This window comes from Pungitius pungitius, chromosome 8 (genome assembly GCF_949316345.1).
Source record: "Pungitius pungitius chromosome 8, fPunPun2.1, whole genome shotgun sequence".
Lineage (NCBI taxonomy): Eukaryota > Metazoa > Chordata > Actinopteri > Perciformes > Gasterosteidae > Pungitius > Pungitius pungitius.
Window position 1 is genome coordinate 9,992,821 of NC_084907.1, and position 26,787 is coordinate 10,019,607.

Consider the following 26,787-nt stretch of genomic DNA (forward strand, 5'->3'; position numbering starts at 1 on the left):
TCATGCAGCTTTAAGCCTCCTATACAGCTGTTTGTTTCACTCACTGACTGGTAAAACATTCATTGGGAAATGGATGTTAACAAACACATGTTTGGTAAAATTGGTTGGTCCACAAAATACCTGTATGTATGCAAGAGTACAAATGAATGCTGCTTTAAAAAAAAGCGTAGTAACACCAACTATTTTCATTTGTATTTGTCTTTCTTTTGCTCACTTTGTATTTTGTAAATTGAACAATGATCATTTATATTTTATTTATAAGCATTCTTGGTTTACTGCTTATAACCTTTGCACAGTACTTGCACAGAATAAAGTAAAAGTAGTTTTCAGTGTTCTAGACATATTATTTGTCATTGTCCAAGCAGATTCGTCAGATTCAGGTCAGGTTTCAAAAGTTTGCGCGCGCCCGCCGCGAGTCCCGCCTCTCTCGGGGCGAATTCATTGAGGTGGAAAATTGCCCAAGCATTCTCCCGTTGACTCTCATGTTAAAACTTTTTTTTTTCGAACATCGAGCCTTTGGGGCTCGCACTTACGCTCTTGCGTCATACGTAACTGAGCAAAGGGAGCGAGGGGATCGGGATATTTTCAATCAAGTAGCTACTTAGAATCACATTCTGTTAACTTGTTAGAATGTTAACTTGTGTATAATTCCCTATTTCTATTGATGTATTTGCACTTAATCTTGCTAAATTCTACAAGGCAAATAAATTAAGTTAACTTTTTCCTTTGTCTCTATTATTTTGTCAGAATGCACCAGAATGCTTCGTTTGTATGTGAAAAAAAATCTTTATTTAGCCCCCCCTACAATAAATTCACCAGCCGCCACTGATTGACAAACACAAATAGTCTTATATTCCTCAATAGAGTACACTTCAGCCGACGGATAACCGGAACTTTGTGTAACCGGAACTTTGTGCAACACCTGTCAAACTCACGGACCTCTTGAGAGCGACGGACTTCCTGCTGGCACTCTATTGCTAAAGTAGTATATAATAATAATAGAGTTACCACAGACTTCATAACAAGAAAAGTCTGCGGTAACTAAAGTATAAATGAAGAGTTATTGATGCAGACATGTGTGATTTATTAAATGTGGCTTATGTTAAAGTTACAATTATCACTTGATATTTCAGCAAATGGGAAGTGAAGGCCACTAACCAATCAGGGACACGGACCATGTCATGCGCAGTAGTGCTTGTGATGGCAGTATGGCGCGCGTGAAGGTGAATGAGAGCTGAAACGTTAGTAACCAGTAGTCGTCCCTTTACGCTGTGTTTCACCAAAGAGCGACGTGACGTCCTCTCAGGGTACAGGTGAGAACCACGGGGACCGCTGTCCCTCGTGCTGCGGGTTTTAGCGAGGGTATTAAGGACATTAACTGCTAACGTTAACGTTAGCTGTGTGTGAATATGTAACGTATGCATTCATATAACGTTAACGTTACATAACGCACATTGATATTATAATTAATATTATTATTTTTACATTCCGTGACGTTTTCATGTTGTGGCTGCTACCGTTGGAGCAGACTTAAGTACATAATTGTTCGGTCAGTGTAACACGTTACCTTCCATATTGTTCATCATCACGTGACTTAAAATCGGGCTACTATCAATAAAGTCTCTTCAGTGGTGGTTCTTCTGGTTAATCAAACCTGATTATAACATTTTAGAGTGCTTTTCAAATTAAAAGGGATGGGGTCTTAAAAAGAAACGACCCTAACCCAAAACATCAGATCAGGAATCAGGAAACGTTTATTGCCATTATATGTCAGACATACAAGGAATTTGACTTGGCGGTTATCACCATTAAGTTTGTTACTCCGTGGCACCTGTGTGAAGTTTGGAGCCCTTTCTCTGCTCTGCAGTCATGACCAGCCTGTCCAGCTACGCTGTGCGCATGTCCAGGCTCAGCGCACAGATCTTTGGGGGTGTCGTGCGTCCGACAGACTCCAGGTCAATGAAGGTGGTCCAGCTCTTCCAGGAGCCTCCCATGGCCATGAAAAAGGAGGTGTTCGACTGGTACCCACAGCACAAGGTTTACTACTCTATGACCCAGAAGCTCCGGTTCATGGGGCTGTTCAGGTACTCGGATTGAACGTGCATCATCATTTATGCCCTTAGCTCTGCTGGATTTTCACTGTGAAAACACTACAGGTGTTGAGCTGTTTGGCAGTAGCGTTATATTGAGTGTAAAAACTGTAAAATACCCCAGTTATGAAGTAAGCACCAAGTGAGAATGTTTGCTCTTCCTCCTCAGAGACGAGCATGAGGACTTCAAGGAGGAGATGCTCCGCCTCAGGAAACTGAGAGGAAAGGGGAAACCGAAGAAAGGAGAAGGGAAGAGAGCAACCAAGAAGAAATGAGCAGCTTTGTTTTCTTTCGTTTTGAATACAGGCAGACAGCATGGGACTGTGTACATTCTCTGAATTATGCATTCCTCAAGGAGGGACGGGAAGGACTTGGTGCTCTACTGTGGCCGGACCCCTGACGAGGCAGCAACAAGAAGTCTGTGTCACCACAGACGGAAACAAAAGCTAATAATCATCACCATTGTTGGACATAAGATTCGAAATGTCAATAAAGATGCACCTGGTACCTCTGGAGTGCCTGTTATTTTTTTATCACCACGGATAGTATTGCTACAACTTTATATTTCTGTGTGCTGCTACTTGCAGGAGTACCATGGGGTATTACTGCTGCCTCTATTGTACTTAGTGTAGTAGGACTCTGTGCTGCTGTTTTATTCTTGTTCAGGAATCTAAGCTAGAACAGTTTCAAAGATGTAGCTACACTTAAATTATAACCTGACCACTTAATCAAGTCTAATGTTTCGACCTTTAATTGTAAAAATGTTTTGATTAGATATTAAGTTGGTTATGGACTTAATAGTTTGCAATGTGTAATATGATCTTTGGCTTTGCAAAAGGATCAATTAAAACAAAATAAGGAAAATCATTGAGGTGTAACATTGTTGAAGCTGACTTTAGAAGTAAGGAAGCCGTAGTGGAATTGCCAAAACATCCATCAGCATTTATAAGACGAGACCACTCAGTTATATTGTTGGCTAGATGCTTCGGATGAATTATCATGAGCACCTTATATGTTGTTGCTGGAGGAGGTGAAGGTGCCGGTGGCTCATATTGTTCTAATGGTGTTCTAATCTGATCAAATACATTCATAGCATTTTTTCAACAAATACCTGTATCGATGATGTGCTGTTGACCACATAACACTTTATAGAAAAATATGAACACTAAATCGGTTATGTGGACAAAGTGACTAACTGTAAAAGGCAAATAACACAAATGGACATTTTTGGTGCCATAAGGAAAGATAAACCCACAAGGCTCACTTTGGCTCAAACGACGACGGATGGTGCGACCGGACATTGATGTACCACAACTGTGGAGTTCAGCTCTAATCTCTTGGGAAGTTGTTCTTTGGTCACAATTCGCACTATCCGTCTCTTCAATTTGTCATCAATGTTCCTCTAGCAGCTTCGCGAACCTTAAACCTCTGAGTAGTGTGTGAGGCTGTAGTCACAGGAACATCAAGCTGCTCAGAGATGGTCGTGAAGCCTTTACCTTCAACATGCTTGTCTATCATGTTCTTTCTGATCTCCTGAGCCGACTGTCTCCTTAGCGACTACTTTTCACCCTTTAAATGGGCTGACTGACTAATTACAACCTTGAAGACACCTATAATGCTAATTTCAGGACAACACCTTGGTTTAACATGTCCCTCTGGTCAAATGATAGTCCATCTTTTCTAGGACTACCATCGTTTTGTCCAGGTCATTTTCATTAGTTTGGTTTTTTAAATGATTCTGTTTATGTGTTTATGTTAGTTGCTATATTCACATTCTGTCATTGTTGACTTCCATATGTATTTCATTGACACATTTATATTTTCAATAGCATGGCATTCTGTGTGCTGCCTTCAGATTGTGGAATACTTGAGTCAAAGTAGTACTTCCCTCATACACGCTATGATTATGATATGAGACATGATGTGAAGACAGTCCTTCCTGGGACAATTGTCTCCTCGTGTAACCCGACACCGCTGCCACGTCGCTCCCACTTCCTGCAGGGACCCGGTCCTCCACGGCGAGTCCGTCTCGTAGCCGAAAACACAGCAGTCCGAGGCCGACTCAATGTCCCCAGAGCTCCTGGGTGTCTCCGGAGCTCCTGAATGTCTCCGGAGCTCCTAACTACCGCAGCGAGGAGACGGACTGATCGCTGCGTGCTTCCCGCTTAAACACCGCCTCAGCCCGGGACGGAGCGGACGGATAACGGGTCTGGAGTCCACCGACGGGCTCTTCTGTTTCTTCTCTTCCACGGGTCAGGAAGACCTGGTAAGGAGGTTCACTTCATGTGGCTACATTACTTTCTTTTCATTTCCATTGAATGCGACTTCTTACCACTGCTCCATAACTGTTTTGAGGGACTATTTTAGTATACCAGCAGAGTAAATACTTCCAAAGTGCAAGTATTTTATGTGGAACTACCCAGCGTAATGTACAATGTAGTTCACCCTGGACCTGTGTAACATTAAAATGCACTGAACAAACATCAAATGTCGTTACGGTGTAATTCTGCTGCATGAGTCTTGCCGTTTAATAATTCAAAGTATTTAGATAATATTACTTCCTTAACCAGAATACCCGTTTTAAACTTTAAAACAAGTTGTATATCTAATTATTAGTGTAGTTGTTAAGAGCCCTAAACTTGACATTTGAGAACATGCTATTTGTATTATACATGTTGTTATAAATATGCATAGACTACCCTCCACTGCTTGAAATGGGATATTGTGTTTTCCTCCCAGCTGAACTGAAGTCAACTTTGATTTAAACCTTCTGATTGGTTATGGTGCTATAAGGCTGTTAGGTGTCACATATCCTGGTCGGAAAACTACAAAAACAATGAGTGTCCTCTGGGATTCCCCCGTGTGCTCCTCCACCTCTCCTGGTCCTTTTGTGTTGGCTACAGTTGCTCTTATGTCTGGGTTGTGTTGCACACTCGCACACCTCGTCCTGACTGCTGCAGGTCACGATAATATGAGAGGAGACTAGCTGACGGATGGCCACACAGACGTGTATTCATGTCAAGCACATTTAGAGTAGACCCCCCCCCCCCTCCTTCATAAAATCATCTACAAAAGGGTTGTCATGGAGACGGAGATGCAACAGGCTCTCATAGGCTCCCTTGTCTTTCCTACGAACACCAGGTCACAAGAATCCCAGTGGCGGCCCGACCAGAATGGCTCTGCTGGGCCTGGAGATTATCCCTATCATTGTTATCATATTAACTTGAACTTCTACTTCACAGAGGACGTCCTCCAAGACACCCAGACCTGCACAGCCTGACTGAAATGTGAATGTAACAGGAGAAGCAATGGGTAAGTGATTTTTCCAACGTAATGCAGCTCTGTATGGACAGCGTGTTTAATTCTGCTCTGGTGTAGAGAAGCAAAGTGTCGTCTGCATGAAACGCACTTCAGGCTGTAATTGTGACCTGTGATACACAGCGGACATGGAGCGGACATAGGAAAGCGCTGAGGCTATAAGACGATCAATGGCCACCAACAATCCCCAAACTATTCTACTGTAATCCACCATTCCAATAGCACATTACTTTTATGCTTTTACTCATGGACCAAGTGTGGAGCTGTTTTGAGCTTCATATTTCTAATATAATGGACCTCAGTGTATTTGTTAGTCAGTAGGGACATTCAGCAGCTCTCATTTGCATTTCTGTCAAAAGACACTGCACATGAAAGACTCCCAGGTCAATGAGGGAGGCATCTGCTGCCAGTTGGACGGAACAAGTCTCATTCACATGGAATACATACTATAACTATAATGTATGAACCATCCTGTGATTGGATGTACAAAACGGGAGCTCAGAAATCACTGCAACAACTTTATTGGTAAAGAACCGTTGACACTTAAAGAGAAGTGTTATGAAAGGCCCTTTCTTTCAGTCGGATCTAATGATCTGGATGGGTGAATGGATTCCTGTAAATACAGCTCTCTCTGAACTATTGTGAATGGTAACACTTAAAATGGCACTCCAATGAAATGGAAATATTAACACCTAGAGATTACTGTGTAGATGTGAATCTTCTTCTCCTTCCCCCTAGGTAGCTCCGTCCTCCTGTTTGCCAGCCTGGTGTCCACTCTGGGTGGCCTGGTCTTTGGTTACGAGTTGGGCATCATCTCAGGAGCTCTGCTGCAGATCAAGGCTGAGTTCAGGCTGTCATGTGTCCAGCAGGAGGCGCTGGTCAGCTCTCTGTTGGCAGGAGCTCTGCTCGCCTCTATCGTGGGCGGCTGGCTCATCGACCACCAGGGCCGCAGGAACTCCATCCTCCTCGGCAACGTCTTGATCCTGACCGGCAGTCTGGTTCTGCTCATCGACTCCTACTCGGCACTGGTGGTGGGAAGGATGATAGTGGGCTTCGCCATGTGTATATCCTCAATGTCCTGCTGCATCTTTGTGTCCGAGATGGTTGCCCCGGATCGCAGGGGTCTCCTGGTTACTCTGTATGAAGCCGGGATCACCGTGGGCATCCTGGCAGCCTACGCCATGAACTACATCCTGTCCGACGCCAAGAGAGGGTGGAAGTGGATGTTTGGATTAGCCATAGTACCGACTATGATTCAGTTCGTCTCGATCTGGTTCCTCCCGTCCAGCACAAAGGAATCTTCAAGCCCGAGATATAGCTTTCAGACTGAGAGCGGCATGATGAATACCGTGGACGCGGGTGACCCCGAAGTCTGCCTCAGCATGGAAAGCAAGCCGGTTGAGTACAACAGCATGTACCTCTTCCAGCGCAAAGGCAACATGAGGACCAGGACTCTCATCGGCCTTGGACTGGTGCTCTTCCAGCAGTTCACAGGCCAGCCGAATGTCCTCTTGTACGCCTCCACCATCTTCCATGCGTTGGGTTTTCAGAGCAATGCCTCGGCGGTGTTGGCGTCCGTGGGCTTGGGGTTGGTCAAAGTGGTCGTTACTCTGATTTCCGTGGTGTTCTCGGACCGGGTCGGGCGCAGGCCCCTGCTCATCAGTGGATGCTCCGTCATGGCGCTGGGTCTGATAACCATTGGACTCCTCAGTGGAGGTTCAGCGATGAATGCCAGGAGGCCATGTGAGTCTCTGGTCAACAGGACAAATCTGCATCCTCCAACTCCTGGTAATCAATCAGTTTTGGACATGCCTTTACACCAGAGCCAAAGACTCCTAGAGAACAGCACTCAAGATAAAGATGTGGCTCTCGATGGGTTTTTACTGAATCAACCAGGCGTTCCTGCGGCATCTCCTCTGCACCCCCATGGCTCGGTGGTAAACTGGATCATCCTCGCGTGTATGATGGCGGTTGTCAGTGCATACTCCTTTGGATTTGGACCAAGTTGGTATATTCTTTGTGTTTTTACAGCCAAACGTGGCAAGATGTATTAAATATAAGCCTGAATTGATGTGGATTTTCAATCTGATAGCATGCAAAGAATCTTAATGCAGCTTTATCTTTAAGAATACCGTTATCTAACATCGAGCCTGTTTGAAGTACCGCTCTGAAGTTTAGTTAATTTTTCTTTTTTTTATCTTGGATCAGTGACGTGGCTTCTCCTGAGTGAAATATTTCCAGCTGCTATCAGAGGAAGGGCATTCGCATTCGCCAACTGCTTCAACTGGGCCGCCAACCTGTTGGTCACATTCACTTTCCTGGATTTTATCGGTGAGTTCCCGTGCACCATTACTTCCGGTGGACATTTTGACTCGTGACAGTGCAGGTGTAAGTAATCAAAGCAACGTTAGTTCTGTTTCATAAACATCCCTGCAAGCCAATGTGTCAGAAATAAGAAAGCAACTAGAAATAAAGTCTTGTGGAACACAGCCAAACTGATGGATTGCATCCAAGCATTTCATGACCTTCTCTGATTGTTTGCAGGGTTGAGGTCCTAGCGAATGTGTGTTTACATCCAGCGTTGAATCTTAATATCAGAATCAAACGTGCAGCAGGACTTACTTTTAGGGCATAGCTACGGCGTTAGCTCAGCAGCTAACGGGACCTCAGCACACACACGGAGCGATCTGTGTCTGTCCTTTTATGTAACGATTGGACGGGCTTATTACTGATGTCAGATCCTTTTCTGTGTGAGCATTTGAGTTGAGATGTAATGGGGATGTTAGTTGTTTTTTTTAAGACAACCAACTCTAGCTTCAACAGAAAGACTCATTAATGAATGGATAAGCGCTCTTCCGTCCCTTTTGCACTGAGTGACGTGCTTTCCATCAACAGACCGCGTCGGCCTGTCAGGGATGTTCCTGCTGTACGGCATCACCGCTGTGGCCGCTGGGCTTTTCTTCTACTTCGTGCTACCAGAGACCAAAGGGAAGACTCTGGAGGAGATCGACAAGGAGCTGTGTTTGAACAAGTACCGTCTCTATTTTTCTGAATCATACGCGGCGTCCTGTGCAGTGGCGCGAGACCCTGATGTGTGTGTCTTTGGCCTTGTTCCGCAGGTTTTACCACAGCGAGGGGTGCTGCTGGAGACGTCCTTCCCCACAGTACCAGAGAGTGCACTGTCAAGTCAGCGAGTCGGGGTGATTCCTCACATGAATGATGTTTATTACCATACAGGCCTGCCATAACCGAACCCTCTGGGGCACCTGCTATTGGAATACACTTTATGATTGGTATATTTGTGAAACATGCCAACAAAGTGCCTTTTGGTCTTGGGACATTTTGGGTGGTCTCCATTTTTAAAAATGTATTCTTTGTGTATAAATGTATTCATTTTGATTGTTGTAGCAGAAGCAGTCCTTAACATGTTTCCCAACTGGATTGTAATATTACCTTTAGGTCATTGGACTTCATATGTGTTCCTCTTGGTCATACTGGTCAATGTAATCACTTTCTAAAGTGCCTCCCAATTAAAAAGTCTACACAGTATTCATTTTATGCAAACATGTTGCTCAAAGGGAAATTTGGAGGGACTGCGTCAGGGAGCAGGTCCCAGAGGACCAGGACAGGGTTCCTCCTGAACATCAATCCAGTTATTTCATCAGCAGAGTTCCCTCTTCTCTCCTGGGGGAGGTTATTGGAAGACCCTTAATGACAATTTCCAGGTTCAGATAACATATTTCAAAGCACTTGATCCCACTCTGCAACGCGTTACTGCTGACTCCGTATGATTGGTTTGGTTCCGTATGATTGTCTAATCGTTCAGTGTTTGAAACCACATTCGAGTCCTGTTGACGCGACATGTTGCAAAGTGCTGCAATTCATATTTACAGCATTTAAAGCCCTCAGAGTTACTCAACCACTTAGCAGGTGATGTCAGTCGAGTCCCTGAGGGGTTTAGGGTTTGTCTCCCATTCAGAAAGGACGGAGGCTGTAATAAAATGAAAATTACATGGTAGGTCTAAAATGAAGCAATATTAGTATCATGAATCAGAACACATTCTTGATAAATAAAACACGTTTATTTACACATTTCTCAAATACTAGTCTTCTACATAAGGACATAAAAATATATACAGTGATGTAGGGACTTCAACTGCTCCGCTCTCGGGTCAATGTATACATGTTTGGATTTATTTGCATTTTGCAAGTTTGGAAAAGAAAAAGAAAATGAAAAAGAAAAAAGATGCGCATGACAGAGCAGGGACTAAAACGTACACTTTTCAAGTGCTATTCAACACCCAACCTCGGGGGACACCCGGTGTCGTGGTCTTCAGAGCCCGGGGGCCCACTACAGGTCGACGCCTATACCGACAGCACATGGTTCTGTAGTAATACCACGACACACAGGCGGCCTGCATTACAGTACGAGTAACTCCCACAAAACTAGGTTTGGTCAGTCTCGTCTTCCAACCGACTGAGTAAACTTTGGTTACGTCTTGAAGTCATTCAAGAAAAGCCACTTGAAGTCATTCAAGGAAGTGGAGAGCAGCACATTTGAGAAACCATTTCTTTGAGAACCTGAATGAACCTTACCTGGCTCCTTAAAAGAGATCAGAGTACAACACAGGAGTTGCTAGGGAACCACTCGGTGGCCCCCCTGTATCCAACAGCCTGGGACACTTCCACACTTAACAAGAGCTCATGACAGTCGCGTATCAAAAAGAAGACTGGTGATCTGGTTTGGTTAGAAAAAAGGCTAGACACAACTACTCAGGCAGAGCAAGTGTTCCAGTGTCGTGGTATTCTCACACACACCTGGAGCACAGAACAGCACCAAACACTTTCCAAACAGCGGCATCTGGAGGGTGTCGACTTGTGACCAGACTGATTAAGTGTCATCGGGTGGCTTTTGACAATGCTGCAGTAGTAAACCTTACAGGAGGAGCCCGCTTTGGTCCAACGACTTTCTGTCACCTTTTACATGTTGCCTTCACAATCCAAACTAAGGAAGAAGAACCATTGCTCTCAACACACGCACGCACGCGGGAAATAATGAAAGGAGTACCTGTATATTCCAAACTACACAGAACATTCATTTCAGATGTCAAGTTAACAAGTTCATTCGAGGACGAAAAGGAGGGGCGGGATAAATTAATTTCAAGACGTCGGCGTCCATCAGCCAGGAGGTTGGTGGGGACAAAATAGTGAAGGCTGGCAGAGCCACATCCCTTTTAAAAGCTGCTCAGGGGCAGGAGAGGGTGGGTGGTTGGGTTGTGGGGGGGAGGGTTTGTGTGGGACGTCACTGGGGGGCACCGGCGGGCACTGGGGTGCTCAGGACGTTGGTGGCAGCAGAGAGGACCGGAGAGCCAGTCAGGGGGCCCAGGGCAGTGGATGCTGGCAAGGCAGAGATACCTGAGGGAACAGAGGGGCAAAGGTCACAGCAGTACACATGTCATTGTGAACTTCAGACAGTCTCCCCCAACCATCATATGGGGGGGTACACACACCAGCAGACAGAGAGCGCGTGTTGTAAAATAAATGTCGTCCCTCCTTCTTGCTCTTGGAAATATCACCAAAATGTCATTTTAGTAAATCGCATTAAATGTGTGCCAATGATACGGAGTACAACTTTCACATATCGGGTGTTAAATTAGTCCACCATCAACTTGACCTAACCTTGTATTTCATTCTCAATAAATCAAGGTGATGGTACTTATCAAATATTAATGTACATTTATATCTGTTAACAGCTCTAGGGAGTATATTCACTACAAATAACATGAAATATATCATCAATCATTTAGAATCTTGAGGATTCAGTATTGTTTAGACCAATCGACTACAGCTAAAATAGTGACTGATTAACAAAGCATTTGTTGAAGGTATTTCATTCAATAAGCTCAGGCAAGCTACGATGACACCTCCTCCACATCTTCCTCTTCCATCTCCATCATAAGCTCTAGGCTGTACTCTAACTGGGCAAAGGAGTAAACCATTTCTCTCACAAAGTGTAGGAGATTTATATGTGCTCAAAGCTTTTGAAACTGCAACCCAAATCTAATTACACTTAGAGACAAATAAAGCGATTTAATTGTAATTGTAATGGAATTTTAATAGTCTTGTCTAATTGAGTAGAACCAGCTCTGCAAGTGTTCTCTCTTTCGCTGTGTCCTTAAATTATCTGCACTTGGTAGAATCAAGTATTAACACTAGGCATTAAGCAGTCTCTTTCTGGCAGAGTGATCACTCGGTGGCGTGTCCCCTCACCAGTAATCATACCGGCTGAGCTGACAGCGGTGTTCCCACCAGGCAGGTTGGCTCCGCCCGCACGGGACTGGTCCTTCACGATGGGGACTGCGGGAACCACAAAGAATAGAATTATTTTCTCTGTGACACGATAGTGAATTCCCCGTCATAACCATCAAGCCCTTACAGAAGTACGGGTGATCCATGGCCTCACGGGCGGTGAGCCGCGCCTGGTGGTCGTAGCGCAGCAGCTTGTCCAGGAAGTCCAACGCCTCAGGGCTGACCAGGTGCTGGTTCTCGCTGTGGACAAAGCGCTCCCAGCGCTTGCGGGAATGCCTGGGGACCAAAGACAAATCAGCAAACTTCATTCCGACGTTAATTTGCACTGAAGAAGGTGGACACCGAGGGGCGCTTGACATGAAGACACATATGATGAAAAAACTATTCAAATGATCAGGAAATAAAAGGAATGTAAACTTTTAAGTGGCTTAGAGCTCAGGAAGTTGAAAACACCATTATTTACTCTAATATCTATTATATTCAGTGATTCCTCTAGGATTACATTGGAGAAAAAGTAATGGTTTCGTTTTCTATACAACGCCAAATCACAACAGAAGTCATTATGGTATTCTTCCCTATTGAACAGGTCTATATTGGGCTGCACGGTATGACCAAAAATACACATCACGGTATTAAGTATTGCTTTTAAGTAAACACATTCATTCATTGACCTCAAAAACAACCACGGGTACTCGAACAGCTGCTCGCTGGCAACTGGCCCGGCGAGTTAGCTTGTTAGCGTGTTAGCCTGTTTCGGCTGCTAGTGTTGCCACCAGAGGCTCGACAGACTTTCTGATCCAACGTAACTTGCGTCTGATTTATCAAAACCAAAAACCCTCCAAACAGACGCAGCTCCTCTCTTGGGCACAAGTTGTGTTGGTGCATCTCTGGTCTCTCGTTGGGCCTCCTGATTCGTTCTATTTCGTGTTTTCATGTAGCAACAGAGTTACTTCTTGTTGTGAGGGATTTTATTAAATAAATGTACAATTATTAGTATTACAAAATGTTCATGTGTCACAAGCTGTTGTGTTGTGGTGTTTTACCCTGTAAAGAGAGCTTGTTATGTGTTATTGATTGTTGTTAAAGTTATAACCATGACTCACTCAACACACGTGAGACAACTAGCTCCGACCGCCGGGCGCTCTGTGATGACGTGTAAAAATAAAATCTGCCGCCTGCCGGATATGGCGTAACTTTTCATAATGTAAGGAGATCTTATGCCGTGCATCCCTAGTCTTATTTTATTGTACAAACTAAATAGTACATATTATTCGAGATTGGCATCGATCACACACACGTTTCAGACTCACCTTGATTGTGTGTAGGTGCTAAAAATAGTTATAAAACACGAGCCTACAGCCCGAGACACTATTACCCACATCATCATCATCATCTCTCACCTTCCCAGAATGTCATTAAAGCGCGGTTCCAGCTCAATATTGTACTTGTCAATGTAGTCATACAGGTCTTCAGTCCCCAGGACCTTTGCTATTCTCACCAACTACAGGAAGAAAAACGGGAACAGACGGTTTGTACACGGTACTTCCACCTTTCGGATACTAATCCATATTGAAGCCGCTCATGTCCTTTGTAGTACCGATGTGGCCTTCAAAGGGACGTAGCAACACAGTTTACCTGGTCATAGTTGTCATGGCCGTGGAAGAAGGGTTCCTTCCTGAAGATCATGCTGGCCAACATACAGCCCAAGCTCCACATGTCCAGACTGTAATCGTACATCTGAAACACACACGCCAACATGTCAATGAGCTGTAGCTCCATGAAACAAAAAAGTTCATATAAACCCTGAGGGTCCTCTTTGGCTTTCCAAACATTGTAGAGATCCAGCACTGTCTCTACTACATTACCTTTGATAAAGTAACATCCAATCTACTCACACTGCAATACTTACTTGTATAACAGAGGTTAACATGCACAAAACTCAAAATGGAAGCAGAATGAGAGATTTAGTTGAAAAGGGCCACTAGCTTCCCTGCTCTCTGCCTCTGGCTTAGTGTGGCTTAACAGGCTGGTTTGCTATTCAAATGTTTATGTACTGTAGAAATGCATGAATTAACTAAAAACACACTTGTTATTAAAGAATGTCCATGTGTAAACTATGGTGGTTAAAAGAATGTCAACAATACGGAGGAGCAAGCCTAATGACAATGTGTATCTGTGTCATAGCAGAGGCTCCAAGTAGTTTTTATTACCTCACTAGGAATGTAGAAGTTTTAGAAAATGGGCCCCTCAGTAAAATAGAGGCCGCACCAGGTACCAAGTTGTACAAAACAACGCTTCCTCTTCAGGAAGCTACTGCATTAAAACTACAAAATGGACGGTTATAATAAAACAGACCCCAGCATGTTATAACCAAAGAGGCGACTACGTCGTATGAGGGGGAAACGTATGTAACGCGAAGTTATCCTTTGTTTGTGTCTTACAACCTTAATCGACAGCAGCTGTTAACGGGCTGTGGCCTCATTTTGAGAACTATACCATATCATATCTTTCATTAAATCAGCATTAAAATACTGTCAACTCCCCCTAAAGCAAAGCAGCCCTGGACGTACCTGATAGTCCACCAGCAGCTCGGGTCCCTTGAAGTAGCGGGAGGCGACTCGGACGTTGTACTCCTGCCCCGGGTGGTAGAACTCAGCCAGACCCCAGTCAATGAGACGCAGCTGCTCAGGCACAAAGTAACGACTTGTTAAGCAGCCACAAACTGGCAACGTGTCGTGTTCAACAGCACAAATTAAAGACTGATTGAATGTATGCGCCCAGCAACAAAAAGGATTCCAATGACTTGCTACCTGCATGAAGTAGGATTCAGCCTCTCTACTCTGCGTCAATAAGTGTGACCAACTTCCCAAACGCCAGTTGAAACAAGTCGCCGCCTCTCGACAGCGGGGACTGGTGAGCGAGTTTAACTTTTCGTGCTAAATACTCTTAATTCTAAAAGTTAGCATTGCCTTCACTAGAGCGGTAAAAGGATGCTAACGCCATGCTCTATTATCGCGCCCCCCCCCTCGCTTGCCAGACGTTGGGATTAACTAGAGTCCGCCCCACGACCCCGGATGAAGGATGGGCGGCTCCAAAGATGACTGACAGTCTATTATCATGCCAACTTGGGCAGAGCTCCATTGTCGTCGTCTTCACTTGTAAAAGGGTCGCCATCATGACCTTCAATGCTGTTAATACTTCAGGGACGCTCCATCAAAACACAGAAACTTCTCAGGGTATTGGGCCTCGCCTCAGTGTGCCACTTTCCTGTAGTACCTGTGTACCATAGATTCAGCAAATTTGACACAGAAAGTCACGTGTCATAGCTACCGCATCCGGGTTAGGAAAGAGTGACACTAATGCATTACAGCAGTGATTCTCAACTGGTGGGTGGGACCTGTTTTTAGTGGGTCGCAGGCCTTTGCATGGGAAAATAAAAATTAAAAAAAAATAAAAATTCATCCTGTGATCTTATTTTGAAGGGACTTTTTTAAATGCAGCGGAGTGTCGTTTTTTTTTGCCGGCTCGTCCGTCCATGTTTTCAGCAGCGTGTGCCAGGTTGGGTCAAACCATTCGGATATGGGGGAGACATTGGGTTTTTAGGATAATTAAACATACTGAATATAAAATTCAGCTTATGAACTTGATTTTGAATAAATTTGAAATGTTAGGATGTTCCTCGATTTGGCTTGTCATTAAGAGATGATGGTGGGTCCCGGAGCCAGACCAGTTGAGAACCACTGCATTACCTGCCTAGCAGGACTCCATGGATCATAGTTTCGTGCGGACCCTGGTTCTGACTCCTGGCTCATGGCTCTGCTGACACCTGCTGCTGCCATCATCATTACTTTAAATATGATTCATATTACTGTCATCATAAACCAACATCTTTCTGCTCTCCCTCCCCACAGAAGCCTCTGTGGATGGTGGTTCTATCTAATGGTGGTTGTCCCTGCAGTGGTCCTGCCGTACACCTGTTCTACTACTTGCAATTACTTGTATCATTTCTGTTAGAGGAATTGAATGTATTGTACATCTTTTACATTGTTGATTCTGTACACATGACATCCATTGCAGTCTGTCCATCCCGGGAGAGGGATCCCTCCTCTGACGTTCTCTCTAAGGTTTCTTCCCTTTTTTCACCATTGAAGGGTTTTTTCATATTTTGGGGAGTTTTTCCTGTGCCGATGTGAGGGTTTCGGGACAGAGGATGTTGCATGTGTACAGACTGTAAAGCCCTCTGAGGCAAATTTGTAATTTGCGATTTTGGGCTATACAAAATAAAATGAATTGAATTGAATTGCATTACAGAACATATGGGGTTAAAGCTATTTGAGGTTCTAATGGCGTAGGTGTCGGACCCAGTCTCTCTGGTCTGGACCAAACAAGGGAGGTGTGACAGCACCCGTGGATCACTCACCTTGCGGTGCTCATGATCAATCATCACGTTGTGTGGCTTCACATCTCGATGCATTATCCCCATGCTGTGGCAGTAGTCCAGGGCCTACGGACACAGAACTTAGTTATCCATCCGAAAAACAGCAACGGTTGGATTATACAGCTGCTCTCATTGCTTCAGCCTCTTTAATTCACCCCCCCAAAAAAGAAAAAAAAAGACTAGATTTAAGTGTTGGACTTGTGTTTTTATTCAACAGCATGTACAGACCGTGTCGTCTACGACTGCTTCACCCCCCCTTGTGCCATTTAGAGGATAAACAAGAGCACCGGCAGATAGCTGAACCCAGAAGGACTCACCTTGAGGATCTCATACATGTAGAAGCGGATGTCGTAGTCCGTCAGGGTCTGGTACAGTTGCTAGGAACAAAAGCAATGTCATGGGCTTTGTATGGTACCGTCCTACGGTGTATAGACAACCAGACACACATGCACAACCAACCAGCCGCACAAGTACAAGAAAACATTCGCCTGACGACATTTTCCAGAGTGACGGAGAAGAGATGTACCTTGAAGTCGGTGTTGTTGACATGCTCAAAGACCAAGGCGGGTGTCCGGGACTGAAAACACAAAACGGTATGTGCGTCTTTAATGTGATGCAGCCTCAACCAACTATACCTACCACCGGAGCGACTTCAATTCCTCGGCTTCACTGGGGGCTGCACTAAGCATTAGAAGTGATACAAACTAACCACGCAGCCACACCGTAAGCAACGCAGCGGCCAGGTCTCAGCACATAGACCACAATCACAACACAGCCGTTTCAGCCACAGGCCCAAAAGCTTCATCAATCGAGTTTGAGGGCACTAAATGCTTGAAAGATACTTGAGTAGTCAGCTGACCATACCCACAAAGTGGTGCCTTGTGGCTTACGGTGTGACCTAGAGCTGCAGCTAATCAACCACTTATCGACTAGTTGTTTTCTGGTCTATTAATCAGCCTCTAACGTCTAATGATGCCGGGCCCATGTGATGTCTTCAAACGGCTTGATTTGTGTGAGCATTACATAAAAATGTAAAATAATACATAAGAGGAGAGAATAGTGGTTTCACTTTATGAACGCCTAGAGATGTATTGGCAAAGTAAGCAATTTATCTTCATTCTATCAGTTAAACAACCCATTGTTTTAGCACTGGAACGAATGACAAATAGAAAGCGGGGCTCCTCCCAGGATCCAACAACAATGAGGGCTTCAACTAGCCATTACTAAAAAGATGCAAACCAAAAGGGTCATTTCCACTGTTATTCTGTCTGATCAACAGGCCCATCTATATTACAACAATATTAGCAGAAAACTCACTGATCGCCAACAAATTTATAAAAATTGTTGATTTAGCGGTTGATTGTCTTTACTCTGAGCATTACCGAATGGGGGAGAATACTTTACAGCTGTTCCTGTTTTTTTGAAGAATTGAGAATGGAGACAAAAAAAAAAAAAAAAAAAACTGAAAATGTAGATTATGTAGCCCGTATTTTGAAAAATTGCACTTTTGATCCAGTCTAATTTGCCCACTCTGTATGGAACCCAAATAGAATTTCAGAATTTTACTCACTACTTTAGTCAACTTAACCTTGTATGGTGTTAAGAGTCCCTGGGACTTGTTGACTGAAGCACTAATGAGTGCTAATAAGTGTAATAAGTGAACTAAAATGCCTGAAAAAAACGTTACATTTTTTGATTCCATGTATTCCAATATTTGTTCAATTGGAAAAAAAATATTTAAAATGATTATTGTGGAAATCCTGGATCACAATATTATAACATTGTTTTTTTTCGTTTAAAGTGAGGCACACCACAGGAGCAGGCTGTCTGAAAACACATAGGTGAGCCACAGCTGGCTAAGTACTTACAGACACATACTTCCCAAGTGAAAACGGCAAGCTCGCACAGGTGGTGAGCTCCCCACGCTATGGTACAGTAAAGAAACTTTACAACCCTAACATACACAACAATAGCTTGTTCTTACAAAATAGAAATCATCAGAAAACAGGTCCTCTTTAGTTCTCAGGACCAAAGAGTCACATGTACAAGATATGATACGCACCACAGGGTCTTTCACTATATCGATGAGGGAGATTATGTTGGGGCCTCCACGTAGGTTCTCTAAAATCTTGATCTCACGCTTAATTTTCTTTTTCTTCACGGGCTAAAAATGAAGAGGAATAGAAAGTTAAGCAGTTGGGATTAAACCATTCCATCAGAACCAATAACTTGATTCAAGACCGTTTCTGCAGGACTTTACCTTGAGAATCTTCACCACCACCTTCTCATTATTGGTGATGTTGATTGCCTCAAAGACTTCGCTGTACTTGCCACGCCCAAGTTTACGCACCAATTGAAAATCATCCTGATTTCTTTGAAGGAGAAAAATAAAGACGACCGATCAGCATCAGCAACCAGTCAAGCACCATTCGTCAAATGTTGTGTAAGGATCACCAATGTATTTACCCCCACTCCACCACGTGGGACTCATAGTCCCAGTACTCCCTGGGCCGGTGAGTGTTGACCTCTGTGTACACTCGGGCCCGGCTCGGCACGGGTCCTGACATGTCCGACAGCTTGGCAGAGATGGTTGGCAAATCTCACTGCAATGGTCAGAGTACTGGGAGGACCGGCCGGGTGGTGAGGGAAGACAGAGGGATGGTAAGGGTTGAAGAGTGTAGATCTCAACAGAGATAGCGGCTCAAGAGGAGGGGGGGTGGGGGGACTGGGGGGAGGGGAGGGAGGGCTTTGCCTGATGACGGGGAGGAGAGGCCACCAGGGGCTCAGTTGGATAGCTGAAAAAGGAGAGAGTTGAGGGTTAGAGAAATGTAATTCATGATGACTATTGATAGATCATGTTTCAGTGTGTCGTCGCCCATCGCAGTGGTTTTTTCGCCCATGCAGTTCTGGCCGACCCGGTCGCCCGACTACTCGCTGCCAAGAGAAAAAGTGCTGCCACCAGCCCATTTACCTCCGAGCGCTACACCATGAATGTGCCGCCGCTCAGAGCGCTTCTCATAGGGACAAGCGTGGGTGAGTGGAAAGCAGGGTCGTCCATCGATTTAAAGGACTGGCGCTTTGATCAATGGCTCCACTAGTCTGCAATGTCAATGCGCCTGGGGCAAGATACGTAACCAACATTTCTCCCGTAGCCGTGACTACGGTGTGAATACGAGTTCCCGATGGACAGGTGTCACTGTCCATGCTAGCTCTGGTCATCTGTGTGTGAATGGGTGAATGACGACATGTAGGCTCAAAGTGATTCGATTAGCCCTCTGGGGCAATGTGGGATTTTGGGCTATACAAAATAAAATGTGGAGGCGTTGCTCACCTAATGTAAGTAGTTTTCAAATCTATGCTACTCCCTAGATCGCAATGTTAAGTATTTGAGGTATTAACCAGACTAGATTGTCAACTATTTTTACTTTGGTTGAGAAAAGCATGAACGCACTTGAGCCTTGCAGATCTTTTGGTAACGTCAATAGGCTAGTCTGAGATGATGATGACCTCATTCAGACTCATTTGTGAAGAGTCATGCGTAAATGTAGGTTTTTCTGCAATGAATAAATCTTCGGTTGGTGTTGTGAAACACTGTGCCACTCGATTTGATACGTGTTGTTAAACCTTTATTGCACTGACACTTTTATCCAAAGCGACTTACATTGCACTATAACCCATGCCTTATATTTTGCCGGGGGAGCAATTAGCAGTTAGGTGTCTTGCTCAGGGACACGTCGAACCGCCAACCTTGCGGCTGCCAGCGCACTACGCTACTCCACGCGCCGCCATCACCCCACTGCAAACATGCATTGCACAACATGCACTAATGACCGACGATCGTTACATTGTATCATTAAACTGGATTCTCTACAATAAATCTTGTCAAATATAACAGCCAATCAGCGGTCTTATCTGACAGCCACGCGTTTCCGTGGGGTCCGTAGGGCCTGGCTCTCTCTGGAGGTAACCAGTGACCACGCGTTCGTTACGTCAGAGCAAATAAGGCATGTCAGACGCAAAACTGTATTGTGCGCCGATCGCCGGTGATCGATTCTGTGCAGGACGGGCTCATCTGGAATGAGTCCAGTCTCTAAATATTGATCTTTAACTCTAAAGACACCGCAACGCGCACCTCCGGATTGACTCCTGTTTGTCCTAGCTTAAGCCCATTTAACGTAAAACTAACGTTAGTGAATTAATTAGATCACAACTTTCCCCAGAGTTCCCGCTGAAGTCTAAAAGAAAGCGACCACGATGGGATCAAAACTTAATACGTGGAACAGTTAAGATAAACTCACATTTAACGTCACGGACTAAGAACGTAACGTTAGTTAACGTTACACTGCGTCGGAAAGGTCGATATTCGCGATTGACATGGTGTTTGTGGACGTAATGGTGCAGCGGTTTACCGGGCTGTATGTATCCGAATAATTTGCCTCAAAGCAGATGCTCATTAGTTAGCTAACCGCCTCTAATTGTTGTCGGTGTGAGCAGAAGGTGTTAGTGACTTATCGGCTCTAGGCGGGCCCGAGTCGCTAGCCTGCTAGCCTTAGCATGGCTAATGCGAGCGCTGGGCTCCACTCACAGCGGGAGTCTGCATCTTCAACGGAAGCGTGAAGTAGATATTTACCCCCTTGATTAAGCCCACGACGGAAATACTTCCCCGTTAGCTGAGTTTCGTCAAGCCAACGGTCCTCGCCTCCCTCCGTCACCGGTGTGTGCCCGCGTCGGTGTGCGATTTCTGCTGTATCAGAGACAATATGGCAGACTACCGCCACCTACGTCCTGTAGTACCGCAACGGGAGCCGCGGAGGGACAAACCGCTGCGCAATTGCCGACCGCCAGCTAGTGCCTTGTTGGTGAGGAGAAGTACCTTAATTCTATTCTTAATTTAACAGGGAGCGAGTGCAGGGATTTAACACAGGAGTCAAATTATCACTTCTCTTGGTTCTTGTTAATACACTCGCTGCAGCATTCCAATCAAATGGAGAATCCTAATCGAGCAGCTGGATAATACCGAATTGCAGTATTCTAGTCTAAAAGTAACAAATACATTAACTTTTTCTTTCTTATCTTATCTTATAAAGTATGCGTCTGCTTTTTAATATATGACATAGGTGGAAACGGGCAGTCCTTGAAGTTTGTTTAATTGGAGAGTTAAAGGACAAAGGGAACTTTAAGACTCTTGTTGGTGGATACCAGGTGGAACCCTCAAAGCCTTTGCAGAATATTGTGATTCAATTTGACTTTACTTTGTTTTGATGAGTGATAAGCTGCTCTTGCATTACAGAGAACCGTCTTATGTGCCATATGCCTGCCTCGCTGCCTTGGACACGATACTGCACAAAAAAGAAGGAATTATCTCTTTAAACGTGGCTAAAGCGGTATCCAATAAACATTTACTCTAGAAACCCTTGCCAAGAGGAGCAGATAGTAGGAATTCAAAGGTTATAAGACAATGGTCCCAACAGGAGAGGGTTCTGTGGAAAGACCTTTAAAAATTCTATCCCAATACCATTCACTAGAACCAGGTTGACCAATGAGTAGGTTTCTGCACACACTGTCAGAAACCAATAGAATCTAACCATGAGATAAATGCAGTACCAAGGCTGTCGTTAGTTGTGCTGCAAGGATGGAGTTCCATTCCATCTCCCTTGTCAGTGCCTGTTGTCCGCCTTTCTTCAAATGTCGAAACACATGTTGCTTAGGTCAACTAAAGACTGTCAGGTTACAATAGAATTCAAAAACTAGAAAAGATAAATAACATGTATTTCTTTCATTTGAAGTTTCATATTACGTCTTTCTTAAAAGAGAAGCATCTTCTCTAAAAGCACCTTCCTCTAAAAAAAAAAGGTCCTTATAATTTCCAAAAGGGGGCGCCCCGACATTCAAAAACCAGTTCAGTCTGCTCATTTCTTGGCAACCTCTGTAAAGAACTTTGCTTAAAATTGATGTACAAAGTCTGACCCTGACTTTTATTGTATAATACAGATGTGAAGATGTAGCCATAATACTGGAGACCAAACAAAATCTAGTTGTTAGACTGGAATGATCGCATAGTGAGAAGGAACTTTTAGTGAGATATATGTGTATATGTATATATATGGCATGAACACACAGCAAACGTATTTTCAAATAAAGTTTATTTGAATCGATTTCTCTGCTTTTGAGCCACCAACAAAATACAACATCTGGCCAAGTGGCACACTCCTTCTCCACACACACACACACACACACACACACACACACACACACACACACACACACACACACACACACACACACACACACACACGCAGGAGGCAGGTCCGGGAGGTTAGTGGCAGCAGGGCTCTGTCAGTGAGACCATTCATTGTGCTCTTTGGGGTCCTTGATTGAGGATATCCTCTAAACAATTGCTGTTGGTGTCGAAACTGGTTCAAAGTTCCTGCCATCCATCTCCCAGTGAGGCACCGAGCAGTGAACAATTGCCTTTATTGCTCTGAAAATCATTCTCCGTGCCTTGTTGAAAGGCAGATCTTCAGCCCTGATACACAGGGCGTTGCCTTGTGTGCGCGTTTTTCTGCATCAGGGGGACAGTTGTTTCCCACGAATCTCTGTACCAAACAATGGCTACCTGCGATTTGTCTGCAGCAAACTGCAGGGTCAAGGGGAAGTGCACGGTGCAGCTTAAATACATGTCGGAAAAAAACGGGATGGTTCCGGCCTTGTGAAAATACGCTTTACTGTCAGTAATTTAGTTGGTTAAAAATCATTTAAAACCAATTCGGGATTATGTCTTTTTGAGAGGTTTTGTTTTTCTCGCAAAGACAACACAAGAAAACGGTGCCTTTGCTAAGAAAGCTTTGGGGGGTGCAGAGGAAGTCTGCCTCTTCCCTCGGTCAGAGCACTCTGTGGAGTCTACATATTGTAGTATTATTTGGACAGGCAGAAATCAGGCCTCAGATTAGTCACCTTTCACCTATGGGCCGCCGCCCTGAGACTGAGGTAGTGAGCAGAGCAATCAGAGCCCAGTTTTCAGCTCATTCCACCGCTTCCTCGTGGGAGGGAAACAACAGACCCGGGAGTGTCCTCTGCTGAGAGGAGAGTGTGTCGGCCCACACCAAACCAATATGTATATGTATGTGTACCAATATAGTGGATTGATCTTTGAGTTGAGATTATTTTGTCACAAGAAGGTGTTGGGTTTGCAACCACCCAGCAGCCCTCTGCGTGGAGTCTGCATGTTCTCCCCAAGACTGTGTGCTGTCTCTCCGGGTGCTTCAGTCTGCACCCGCAGGCCAAAGACATGCAGGTCAGGTTAATTGGTGACTCTAAATTGCCTGTAGGTGTGTGAATGCCAAACTGGGACTGACTCCCACATCCCTCTAAGGATAAGCTGTATAGAAAATGACTGTTCCTATGGTCAAGAATGAAGTTAAGTTTAATTATGGGGTTGGTAATGCTTGAATTTCAAGGGCACTTGATTCTCATAATGATTTGATCTGCAAACCCACCCCAGTACTTGCATATCGTTCCCAAAGTAATGAGCTGGCAGCACTAGCTCCAAACGTTGCTAAATCTGGCAAGGAGGTCAACAAGTCAGCCGTAATAACAGCCACACCCCAGAAATGATCCTTATAAAAGTAATTAGGGAACATGGCTTTGTACTCGCAGCTGTCAAGGGGCCGAATGAAATTATTGTAACTGAACGTTCCCTTTACCTTCATTTGTCAGCCCTGCCATCGAAGCACTGATGCAGACCAGGACCTTTAAATTCCAGTGAGGTGTGTGAGACCTTTCTTATCAATGTGAGTAGATCCCAGAACCTCATTCAGCTCTGAATGTTTTTAAATGAACGAGGGCTGCGGGACAGGTTTAGAGTCTCCTGCCTCATTACGCATTTGCATGTCCCTGCATCACGTGACCCGCTCTGTAAATTATGGCTCCTAGACTCGGGCAGTGCATTAAGCAGTGATGTTCTCAGGACTCTACCTGAACACCAAGCCCACTACGTTGACAGCTTCACATGCTGTAACAACGATCTCACACATTCAATTTGAAGGCAGCACACAGTGTGTAGCATAATAACTGCACCCATAAACCTTTCAAGCTATTTTTGTTTTTTTGTTTCATTTCATGAGTTTTATCTGAATTGCTTGTCTGTATATTTTTAATTGATTATTAGTTATATACACAGCGTGCAAATAGAAATGGATTGTTAGGTCTCTGTGGTGTGATATTGTTTAACTGACATTTAATGCGCTTTGATTTGTAGCCTTTGAAACTCAATTCCATATGAGTACCATGACCTAAAGAAATGTGCACACATACTGCCTTGTCTGCTTGTGTTTGTGGGGCTGGATGCTCACTGCTCTCCTACTGCACTCATCGATGAACCAGGCTATCAATGTCTGCCCCCCCACGAAAAGGGCCCACAGCGCATGTCCAATGACGACGACACCTCTGAAACTACCCCATAGAACTAGAGGCGGTGGGGGAGCGGGTGGTGTCTGTGCTGTCAAACAGTCGAGCTACAGCACCATAAGGGTCTGTTTAGGGGTAGGTGTTAAGGAGGTGAACTGTAGCGCATTCTTCCAGTTTTGCCCCACGGTATCTGGCACTAATGCTCACCAGATGGAGCTGAGGACACCTCTGACGCATTCATTTATTATCAGATGCAACTTGTCACGGCTTTAAACACATAGCCGCACGGCACCAGTCGGAGGTGTTTGCTCCACTTTCCTCCATATCCCTGCTGTATATTTATTTGCTCCGTGATCATCCTTTAATGTATGTCTTTTCCCACAAAGAAATGAGAATAATCTGATCAGGGTGCGGGTCATGTGGGCCCCCATGGATGATGAAAGCTGGCACTGACCCAGAGCCCAGGGCCCCTCAGGGAGGGCCTTGGCAAGGTCGAGAACTTTCTGTTCCTCTATGACATCTTCTCGCCTGCGCCGGGCCCCTCGGAGCTGCAGGACAAGCTCGCACAGCAACTTGTAATTAGGCTTCAGCTCTGACAGGTGGAGGGAGACCGGAGGGGTTGGGAAGCTTTATGCAAGTGTGCAGTTATTTGTCCCGCCCCGCAGGTCTGCGAGTGTAATAACTTCTTTCCAGGAGGGTGTACCTCCAAACATCAGTTGGGGGTGATTTAAAGGATTCAGTTCAGTCAGAACTGTTGTCAAATCTGGGATGGATCTCCCAGCTGGCCATGACTCTGCTGAGTACTTCTGCAAGGGATAGTTATGGCAGAAATACAGAGCCCCTATGGGCATCATAAATTATGGATATGCTATTCTCAACATAAACACAAAAAGAGATGCATGCACAAATGTGTTTTCTATGAAAGCACAGCTGTATGTATGTATACATCAGCATGTTGTAATGGAGGAAATCCATCAGCTTATTCCTTTTCCTGCATGTTTGCCCACTAACAATAAATTGTACACAATAAACGGAGACATATCATGGTCCTTTTCAGGTTTGTATTTTAATTTGGTGCTTGCACTAGAAGATGTTAACTCGTTTTAATCTTTGTAAAAACACTTTTCAATCCTCCCTGATGGAAAACGCAGAGTGCGAAAGACATAGTGCAGTTTTATAAAGTTGGTTTTCCGGCCACAAGAAAAGCCTAATCTGACTGGCATGTTAAATCCCATTTTCCTAATGTAAAAAATGTATTTCTAGTTTGTCTTATTTCAGTATTTTGGCTGGCGTAGTCCAGATATGAACTTGATATGCACTAGTGGAAACTATGTGTCTCCTTTAAAGAAAGATGTTGCTAGATTATCCATAATGCTGCACACTGGCCCTTTAGCAATACTGAGGTGTTTTACATTTTCTTCAACTCATACCACTCTGTTTATTTTTTTCTCCATTGATTTTGGTAGATTGAATGAAACATTGATCTTGTTTGTGCATCTACACTGATTGTACAACCTGAATTCATTAGCAGCAACGTTTGTCTGCACACAGGGTGCTAGGTGATATTAGCTGTGACTGATCGACACCACATGTGGATCCCAACAAGAGAGATTTACTATCAGAGCAACGATCAGCCCTCACATTTCTATATTTTCCTGGATACAGGATATTTTTAAATGTCCACCACTAAAATGTTATTCATGGAAAAGGAATATCAATTCTATTCATGAAAAAAAAGATTCTGTGTTTGATTTGTTACGCAAAAATGAACACATTTGTCTATTAAATTGTCAGCACCAACACTCTGAAATCTGCCTCATCCTGTCCGCGGTTGGTCTCGTTGGCACGGCTCCAATAATGTGCCGGACCCCCCCGATGGTCCCCATGAGTAATCATCAGTCACCACAATAGATCCAACGACTCTAATTTGTGTCCTTCCTGTTTTGCCGTTACCTTTTCCCTGAGTGGACTCTGATTCATGCCTTCCTAACTGGCACCGTGCACCTACCACCCTGATGGGTCCGTCTGTGGCCACACACTGCTGGGATACAACCCTTTCAGAGAGGCACCCGCTGAGGAAGAGATTGATTACTTCCTCCGCTGAGCGTCCTTGGCAATGCTCAAGACAGAGGGGGCACTGGAAATCCCCGTATGGGTTTCCTCCGGCGATCCTTCGCTGTCCCACATGTACATGAACCCTACGTGTGCGTTATAACCTCGGCAAAA

At 44.6% G+C, this 26,787-nt stretch overlaps 3 protein-coding genes across 5 annotated transcripts; 2 read left to right on the forward strand and 1 right to left on the reverse strand.

The window, feature by feature from the left end:
* Positions 1–1,159: 1,159 nt before the first annotated feature.
* Positions 1,160–2,605, forward strand: mrps33 (mitochondrial ribosomal protein S33). 2 transcript variants are annotated; one of them, XM_037490702.2, is made up of 3 exons: positions 1,160–1,223; positions 1,868–2,084; positions 2,260–2,605. In XM_037490702.2, the coding sequence occupies exons 2-3, from the start codon at positions 1,870–1,872 to the stop codon at positions 2,363–2,365; spliced, it is 321 nt and encodes a 106-aa protein (XP_037346599.1). In that variant the 5' UTR covers positions 1,160–1,223; positions 1,868–1,869; the 3' UTR covers positions 2,366–2,605. The 2 variants fall into 2 exon arrangements, with proteins under 2 accessions (XP_037346599.1, XP_037346598.1); XM_037490701.2 differs by having other exon boundaries at positions 1,164–1,313.
* Positions 2,606–4,062: 1,457 nt separating this feature from the next.
* On the forward strand, positions 4,063–9,407 carry slc2a10 (solute carrier family 2 member 10). The gene is made up of 6 exons (XM_037490715.2): positions 4,063–4,356; positions 5,333–5,402; positions 6,147–7,412; positions 7,617–7,739; positions 8,304–8,439; positions 8,528–9,407. The coding sequence occupies exons 2-6, from the start codon at positions 5,399–5,401 to the stop codon at positions 8,610–8,612; spliced, it is 1,614 nt and encodes a 537-aa protein (XP_037346612.2). The 5' UTR covers positions 4,063–4,356; positions 5,333–5,398; the 3' UTR covers positions 8,613–9,407.
* A 133-nt stretch (positions 9,408–9,540) lies between these two features.
* Positions 9,541–20,946, reverse strand: csnk2a4 (casein kinase 2, alpha 4 polypeptide). 2 transcript variants are annotated; one of them, XM_037490717.2, is made up of 13 exons: positions 20,786–20,946; positions 18,622–18,950; positions 18,416–18,527; positions 18,218–18,319; positions 16,682–16,732; positions 16,473–16,532; positions 16,138–16,221; positions 14,288–14,398; positions 13,353–13,454; positions 13,118–13,218; positions 11,845–11,993; positions 11,691–11,765; positions 9,541–10,823 (listed from the first exon to the last, which is right to left on the reverse strand). In XM_037490717.2, the coding sequence occupies exons 2-13, from the start codon at positions 18,720–18,722 to the stop codon at positions 10,711–10,713; spliced, it is 1,161 nt and encodes a 386-aa protein (XP_037346614.1). In that variant the 5' UTR covers positions 18,723–18,950; positions 20,786–20,946; the 3' UTR covers positions 9,541–10,710. The 2 variants fall into 2 exon arrangements, with proteins under 2 accessions (XP_037346614.1, XP_037346613.1); XM_037490716.2 differs by having other exon boundaries at positions 9,542–10,823; positions 11,679–11,765; positions 20,786–20,945.
* Between the last annotated feature and the right edge of the window lie 5,841 nt (positions 20,947–26,787).